The sequence below is a fragment of the Lynx rufus genome, unplaced genomic scaffold (genome assembly GCF_022079265.1).
Source record: "Lynx rufus isolate CCGP_SWC_20201006 ecotype Redwood Valley unplaced genomic scaffold, mLynRuf1.p SCAF_2, whole genome shotgun sequence".
NCBI classification, from domain to species: Eukaryota; Metazoa; Chordata; class Mammalia; order Carnivora; family Felidae; genus Lynx; species Lynx rufus.
Window position 1 is genome coordinate 120,666,334 of NW_025814834.1, and position 9,014 is coordinate 120,675,347.

The 9,014-nt window shown below is 46.5% G+C and overlaps 1 protein-coding gene across 2 annotated transcripts in view; it reads left to right on the top strand.

The window, feature by feature from the left end:
• TBX15 (T-box transcription factor 15) overlaps positions 1-8,804 on the top strand; it is a 102,543-nt gene extending 93,739 nt beyond the window's left edge. For both annotated transcript variants that reach the window (XM_047082451.1, XM_047082450.1), the window contains exon 8: positions 8,020-8,804. In XM_047082451.1, coding sequence (XP_046938407.1) covers positions 8,020-8,804 — 785 coding nt within the window. The remainder of the gene's footprint in view (positions 1-8,019) is intronic.
• The last annotated feature ends 210 nt before the right edge of the window (positions 8,805-9,014 follow it).

Here is a 9,014-nt window from a genome sequence, read left to right on the forward strand (position 1 = left end):
AGGCAGAGGGAACTGGCGTGAGTTGCTTAGGTGTGTAACATGGCCGGTTTCACGGTGTTTCTATCGAAAATTTATCCATATGATAAATTTATTGTTGACACTTGGGAAACAATGGTTTAAGAGAAATTGGACTTTTGAAGTAAAATGTCACATTTAATTAGGGAGTCCATTTTTTATTGGTGGGGGATGAACTTGGAATTACTAGATACATATGGTAGTGGGATGGGGCTGGAGGGAGAGCCAAAATTCTATTCAATTGTTTAATTGGAATCCATTTTTGAACTATACATTGAACTTGATCCAGATTCTCATTATTAAAAAATATGTGGCTTGGTTTCTTCACATTAACAAAGGACATAAAAGAAACAACATTCACTCCCTCCTCCCTTAAGAACTAAGAATTCCGGTAGCTCTGGACAGTATCACGCATGAAACGAAGAAAAGAGACATAGCCACCTGTGTTGAACTGTCTCGTGTCTTAGAAGGAGTAGAAAGTGATGACCTTCTAGAGGGAACTTCGGTGGCAGACTGATCTTGCAGTAATTCCCTTTTGGTGAAGAGAGTATTGGCAGTGTTGACACAAAACCTAAGCTCCACATAATGACTGACTTACCCAGTGTCCATATAACCTCACTGCTTCAGACATATGAATATCTGGCATGTCAAATACATGGCCCTAAGACTGTTTTCTACTGCTGCTTCTGCTGCTGTTGCTGGAAGCTAGACTCTTCTGTCTGAATGAGGTTACAGATGCTTTTTTCATCCCGTCCTTGCTGTCATTTTTATTTCTCTTTCATGAAGTCCCATTTGTTGATAACATTGCAAGGAAAGCCCTTAGTTGAATTAGCCACAGTTTTGCAAAAACCCAAATCCTTCTGTTTAAAAAAATATATTGAATGGGTATTCTATATAGTTGTTTTCTCCTATGGAGAAGCATGCATGGTATTCATTATCCTCTGCCTTTTACACACAGAGAAACCGAGGCACCGAGCAAAGTCTGCTCACATATCTGCAGGTAAATGGTGGCAGAAGTGAGCTGAGGATTCCGAAGTGCGTCTCCATCTTGACAGGGCAGTTCCCTTTCCATTAGACCACATTTTATTTCTTCATTCTTACTAGAGCTTTGATTGTCCACAACATTGTTTTTTAGTTTACACTTCCAATTGATGTTTTCTTGCCAACACCTTGAGCATTAATTCTAAATAGGTCGATATTCTATTTTTATGAAGTCAAGTGTATGGTCTTACCTTCAGATGTCTTCATTTAGAATCAGCAAGGGAGTTTACATGTTTGGAGAGTCTGGAGATAGGATTCTATTTCAGGAGGGGCTTCTGCCTGAACACTGCTAGTGGCAGGGACAAAATGAACTAACCAAGTAGGTGATGCTTGGGGACGTTGACTGAGGCAACACAGGTAGAGAAGAAAAAAGAAGAGCCCAGGTCAGTTATGGCCAAGTGCAGTCCTGTTGTTCTGATGATATATACAGTGGAGCTGTTTGTACGGCCCAAACTGAAAGAGCTTGTGTGAGCACCATCCGTGTCCAAGGGGCTGACAACTCTAGTACCAGGAAGGAACCATCTTGGACCAGTGACACCAGAGCTGGCAGTCCATCTCCATCTGTGGAAATGAGACCTGCCATTTATGGAACACTCCCTCTTCCTCAAATGGTAGCAGACCTCACCAGAAAAGACCTCAACACTATTGGGTCTTTTAATGTTTGTCAGGCAGTTAAAAGGATATGAGCATCTCTGTTGGTGCTGGGATTTTCATCAGCTTGATTTATAACAATTAGAGGTTGGTCCTGGAAAGGGATCAGAAACTGAGAAATTCAAACCAGTAAAACACAGGGAAAGGGGACAGTTCAAGGGACAGCTTGTCTTTGAATTACTGTGGATTACTCTGTAATGATTCCGAGATAGCTACGCAGATCTCATGTATCACTGAGGTGAGGAAGGATGGCTGTGAGGAGCTCGTGACAGGGATTGACAGGGTGTCTGAACTCAGTCCACTAAAACAGTGGCGACATACATTTTGTTTTGTCCCAAAGTCCCTGATGCTCAACGTGTCCAGAAATCTAGCACACGATTTACCTTACAGACTTGGCGCCCTCTCCTGGGGGAAGAACACCACTATATATATATGCATCATCCTGGGTGTTTCCCTGCCTTCTTCCCCACCGTAGGTAGCCCCCATCTCCAAGTTCTGGAATCCATCCACACCTCTAATCTCCCTTGCCACCACCTGCTCCAGGCTCCCACCTGACTTCATCCTCAGACCCCCATGATGGTAACATAGCTGTGAGCAGCAGTAGACCTACATCTTAAGTTTCAATTTGAGGGAAAGGGTCATGTGCCCCTCTTAAGGTTTCTAGCAAAATCTCTGAGTCTCATTGACTCAAATTGCGTCACCCCCGAACCAATTACTGTGGTCGGGGGTGGGGAATATGATGCGTGGACCATCCAGCTCTTAGTCACATGCCTTCCCTGGAGGTAGGGGTGGAGAGCTGAGAGCGGGGGATGGGGGTTTTCTCAGTGGGAAGCTGGGTACTGTGGCCAGGAGACGGGCAGATTGGCCCTCAATGGCGATCACAATTGGTGTGTACATGGCCGCAGGGAAGGCAGTAAAACAAGGAGCAGAGAAAACAGACCAGTTCATGGAATGTGAAAAAACAGGGCCAGCCCAGCTAGGCACGGTGGTAGGTGTGAAACAGGGCCATTCAGGAAACAGAGAGACTCAGAACCCAAAAGACCAATGTGAAAAATGAGAATTGGGTGAATATATTACAAGCTAGATTAGGGGCACCAGGTAAGCATCTGACTTTGGCTCAGGTCATGATCTCACGGTTTGTGGGTTAGAGCCTGACATGGGGCTCTCTGCTGTCAGCGCAGACCCTGCTTCTGATCCTCTGTCTCACTCTCTCTCTCTCTCTCTCAAAAATAAACATTTTAAAAAAAGGAAGAGGTCTGGATCTATGTATATCTTTAAGCTTTATGGAGAAGGATGCATTAAGAGTCTTTCTAAGATTGAAACCACACAATTCTCATTAGCACTATAATGTTTCACATTTGCATTCTAAGAAGGGCCATCATTTCAACTAAGGGTAATTCCATAGTAGGGAGGAATGGAGTTGTTACCCTTAACTTTATGGCTTTTGGGTTTATTCCCTGGGATCAGTCCACAGGGTGCTGACATCTTACCTTTTCCCCGTTTGAACGCCTCAAAGGCGGCTACTCAGGGACACAGTGATCCCACATTCTCCAAGGGACACATGCCACCAAGTTATATGAGAGAAGAGTCTGGCTTACGCAACCAAGTAATTACATGGAAATTTATTCTTTACTAGCCCAGATGGGGTCTTGTTTTTACTGTTTTTCAATTTTTTGGGTGGGGGGAAAGCACAACAAAATAAACCCAAAAGGAAACTGTATGTGAACGCCTCCATATTACAATCTGGAAGTGATCAATTTAAAGATGCAAAAGTCAGCAGGTTTGGTATTCAGGATTTTCATGGTCACATTGTACTTGTCTTCATGGTACACAAGTATATTCTAGGTTATTGTCCTCGTATGGAATCACTGCTAAACATGTATTCTTTTTGGTTATTTTGGCTGTGAGCCTTGAATATTGGAACAAGTTAATGTTGAATATGAATTTCAATGAGTATCTCCTCACTTGGGTCCATGGGTAAAACAAGATGCAGGGAGGTGGGGCGGGTGGGGGATTGGTCCTGGAATACCAGAGAGTTTTCAGCTACTTAGGGCATTACATTTTAATCACCTCTCAGACATGGATTAAGGCCTCTGGGGACAGTGGGAAAGACACCAACCTACCTATTTGTGTTCAATTCCGCTTGCTTGATCTGAGAATAGAGACACAGAGCATGAGGCAGGGGTGAGGCGAGAGGGAAAGATCGTTCAGAGAGGAAACAGAGCTGGTTTAGCCTTTGGGAGTACAGGCTTAGTGGGCCCATAGTGGTCACGGGCCCAGTGCTCTATCATTCGCAACCAGGCTCCTCCAGCCTGTTACATCCGGGCATCTAGCTGTGACATATGCTCACCAGAGTGCGGGGAGGCCAGACATGCTCAGCTCCGTGGACAGAAGCCAACACCTGAGAGTCTCCCCATCAGAACTCAAATGCCCTGTGATTCCTTTCTCCTTCTTTCACTCCTTCTTCACTGACAGAAGGGAAAAGAAATGGAAATAAATATTTAATGCCTTTGTGCACTTTGTATTATATGTTATTTCATCTGTTTCTCAGAACATCCCTACAAAGGTAGATACCCGAAATTCCATTTGTATAGAGAGAGGCTAACTTGCAAGGTCCCGTAATCAGTAAGACAGCTGGGCAATCCAAATGCTACAGCCCACACTCCTCTATTAATAAAGCTTCAATCAAGACCCTGAGAGCATTCAGGACCTGGCTGTGGCAGAGGGGTGAGGCGAGAATGTTATACAAGAAAGGGAGGTGTGCTTTTCTCTGAGAGGCAGCTCTGCCCCCTTTGTATCAGTGTCGCCTAGCTTTCCACTCTGCCCTAGCTCTTCTGTGATGAGAGGCCTCAGGCAGCCGAGTGTTGAGATGCACAGGGAGGGCAGCCTGCCTCCTTATGCTTATTTAGCGCTTGGCTGGCACTTCCGATCTTGTTTAACAGCCGACAAGCTGTTAGATCATGCGAGAGTAAAGACTTCTCGGTATCTCGTTTGCTTCTCTGCAAAATGAGTGCCACAGTCTTCTCTATGTGGACTTTGAAAACTAGCTGTCGTTTGTATTGAGTACTTTAAGTGCACAAGAGCACTTCTTCAAAGTGAATGGAAGCAATGTGACCTTCTCTTGGACAGGCTTGCTCCCCAGCTTCAAACACTGGTTCATGTGGGGGCTCCCGCCCCCTGAAACTCAGCAGGCCACCAAGTCTCATTTCCAGGGAGTGTCATCTAAAAGCCAAAGCAAGCTGACTACAAACTTTTTAACATGTACCTCTCATCTGCTCAGCAGAAATCCCTGTGACTTGTTAATAGCTCCCTTCTTATTTTTTTGTAGTGAAACCAATTGAGGCCTTAAATCAGTACCATTCGTTCCATCTCGGGCCATCTGAGAAAACCATTTAGAGTTGTAAAAAGTCATCTGTTGCATCTTGCGCTTCCTGCTGCAGGGCGAGGGCCAGTGCCTGACAGAGCGAACCCACAACAGGACGGTACAGTGTGCCGAACAGGGGGTCTCTTCGGGGACCCCATAAACACCAGATCTGGGAGAGCAAGAACGGACCTTCAAAGAGAGGAGACCAGATACATATCCCATAAAACACAAACCTCTTTACAGCTGGAGTCAAGTTTCTCCACTTGCGCCACAGCGCTGCTTTCACCGAAGCTCACAGTGTTTAGGGTGGAAGAGGAGGAAGATGTGTGCAGAATGCCGCTTGCAGAAAACGAATCTCTGACCTTCCCCGGCCGGCCCTTGTCGCCAAGGCCACGCAGTGGTCCAAAAACAAGAAGTGGGAGATGTTCTTCCTCCTCCTTCTCAGCTGTCCCCTCCCCAAACTCCTTTATATTAAAAGGATTCCTTGAAAAGTCCTTGTTGGCCATGCACACTTTTGTGTAAGTTTCATCCTCAGACGCAAATATAATTCTGCAAGGATAGAAAGTGAAGCCTCATCAGTTTGAGACCGTCTTTCAGAGATGAGGAGAACGAAGAGGCAGGACACGTTGCCTGTGGTCATGAGCCGGGTGGAGGCCGGCAGACCTAGAATTTGTCTGGGTGCTGTTCCTATGACCGTCAGCTGCTGGCTTCCTTCTCCCAGGGGTGTTGACAATGTTGGCCTTCTCTCAGTTTGTGGAATAAAAATCTTTTCGCGAACCCTCTTAAAGGAATTTAAGGCATGAAGAAGAAACAAAGAAGGAGAATTTCCTGAAATGACTCTAACTAAAATCAGCTCCTGTTTGTAGTTCTACCTTGGAAGTTTCATGGGGGAAATTTTTGTGACCAAGGAAGAAGTGATACTAGTTGGGTTTTGTAAAAATTTAACTCTGACAAAGCTGTTGACAGGAGCTAAGTTTGTACTTCAATACTACTACCATATCTGTGCACGTAGGCTGAGGCTAAAAATTAACTTTGGGTTTCTCTTTGAGGTATCTGCGTCTCGGTGTGCACATCTGGATCTTCCTCCCTGGCACACTGTGGATGGTTCCTCTGTATCTCAATATCCCTGGAATCCTGCTGGTTTTCTTCACATTTCTCTCACGGATAAAAACCTTATTCCTGTTCCTTTCCACTTAAAATGTCCTTTACCCTTTTATAGCAGCTCAGGTTCCTCACATGAGTTGTGGATGACCTGAAGGTAACCAGGCTCGTGGGGTGGGGGTGGGGGGTAGCTGTGCTTTTAAAGAACTCTGGGAAATTCCCAACCTTGCCCGGAAGGAGGGAGTCCATCATCGGAGGGTCTCTGTGGAGGACAAAGCAGCCTCCCGTTCTGGAATTCAGATAACAGGTCCAGCGGCCCCAGCAGTCCCCACTGTCTTTGCCAGTGGGCGAGGCAAAAAGCGGTTGCTACCCTGCTGCTTCCTAGCCCTGGGAAAGGAGAAGCTTGGAAAGTCCATTTTTTTTTTTTTTTTGGCTTCCTTGGAAAGGCCATTTGTTTTTTGGCTTCTGAGAACACATTTGAAGTAGGTTGGGTTGAACTGGCCCTTCATCTGTTGGTGCATCAGCCGCCAATCCAGTTCTAATATCCACATGTCAGAGAAGCAACTCTTTCAAACACAGATACGGGGACTTTAGGAAATGAAAGGGAGCTGGAGTTCCTCTACCCCAAAGTGTGGTCTCTATGCCAGTAAACAGCATCAATCTCAGAAATGCATGTTCTCAGGCCCTGCCCCAGACGTGTAGAATCAGAAACTCGGGGTGGTGGGTGGGGACAGTCAGCAATCTATTTTAACAAGCCTTCCAGGTGATTCTCATGGCCCTTAAAGTTTAAGGATTGCTATTCTGGGTACTTTGAAATAAGGAATTTGGGTTTTATCATTGCTTTTCACCCCCGGCTGCACATTAGAATCATTTGATTGCTGTTTAGTTGGTCTGAGGTGGGATCCTGTCACTTAAAGCTTGTAGCTTCTCCTAACTTATCCAATTCAATTTCTCATCTTCTGGATAAAGAAACAAACCCAGAGAAGATAAGTGATGTGCTCAGGGTTAGCTGGGGGGGGGGGGGGGGGTTCGTGTGGCAGAGCTGTGAGGGCGCAGGTCTCCTGACTTTGTGACTGTCTGAACCCCTGCCCTCACAAATATCCCAAATCCACAGACTACATTTACAGTCCTTGTTCCAGTCTCTGAGACTGGACAGGGTCTTACAGAGGGAGATTGGCAGACCCTCTAGATTATGATGATTTAGTTACAGGTTAGCTCTGCTTAGCTCTTTCGGTTGTACTCATAATACCTCTCATATGACAGAACTTCAGGCCAGTGCCTCCCTTCCCACTACCTGGGCCCCTCTCAGTCCTCAACCTTGACCCAATGCCCCATTTCCTCTGTGGGTATGGTCCTGAGATTTGGTATGCTGTGTTTTTACCTGGAAGACTAAATATGGCAAAGTCTGCAACAGTCCCTGGTGAAAACATATATTTCATGCCTTTCCACTGAGAACGGAAGAAGTTTTGTGGGGGGATTTTAATGCTGAGTACCAGAGGTCTTACTGGAAAGTGAATTTGTTTCTTCTTCGTGCCTCAAGTGAGAAGTGGCAAAGTGAATATTGGAAGGGTTTTTTTTTTTTTTTTTTTAAAGAAGACTTTGAAGGCATTTACACACAAACAAAAGTTTAGTGTTCTTTTGTGTCATCTCTGTCTTTTTTGGAGAGTGTGTGTGTGTATGCCTATGTATGTGTGCACAGATAGAATCACTTAGGTCTGCTGAGTTAAGAGAAAGCTGTGGTTCTGTAAAAATCAGCCCGTCTGGGACATTTGAGGGTACCTCCTGCATGGCTTGCCTCTGGCCTGGACGGACCTCTGTCTCAATGGTATTTACCTTTTATTTTTCAGGGGGCAGCACAGGCACTTCCCCGACCACCTCCAGCACTGGGACACCATCGCCTTCAGCTTCTTCTCACCTTTTGTCTCCATCCTGTTCTCCTCCAACATTTCACCTGGCCCCCAACACTTTCAACGTGGGCTGTCGAGAGAGCCAGCTGTGCAATCTAAACCTCTCTGATTATCCACCATGTGCCCGAAGCAACATGGCTGCCTTGCAGAGCTACCCGGGGCTGAGTGACAGTGGCTACAACAGGCTCCAGAGTGGCACTGCTTCAGCCACTCAGCCCTCCGAAACCTTCATGCCTCAGAGGACTCCATCCCTGATCTCAGGAATACCGACTCCTCCCTCGTTGCCTAGCAACAGCAAGATGGAAGCCTACGGTGGCCAGCTGGGGTCCTTCCCCACTTCCCAGTTCCAGTATGTCATGCAGGCCGGCAATGCAGCCTCGAGCTCCTCCTCACCACACATGTTCGGGGGCAGCCACATGCAGCAGAGCTCCTATAACGCCTTCTCTCTCCACAACCCTTACAATCTGTACGGATACAATTTCCCCACTTCTCCGAGGCTAGCCGCAAGCCCGGAAAAACTGAGCGCCTCTCAAAGCACTTTACTCTGTTCTTCTCCTTCCAACGGGGCCTTTGGAGAGAGGCAGTACCTGCCCACGGGGATGGAGCACAGCATGCACATGATTAGCCCTTCGCCCAACAACCAGCAGGCGACTAACACCTGTGACGGCCGGCAGTACGGGGCGGTCCCAGGCTCCTCCTCCCAGATGTCCGTGCACATGGTTTAATGGCCAGGCCGAACAGAAGGGAGCCAGGGCCCCAGAGTCTCCACGGGCAGATCCTCCTCTTTGGGAGCCCACCGCCTTTGAAAAACGGGAACTGTGTATTTTTTTTTCTTTTTTTTTTTTCTGGAGGAGGAAAGCACATCCCGAAGAAGAACAAAAGACCTTTAAGCCACTGAAGGATACTTAACCGTGTGGAATCATCTCCGACTCAGT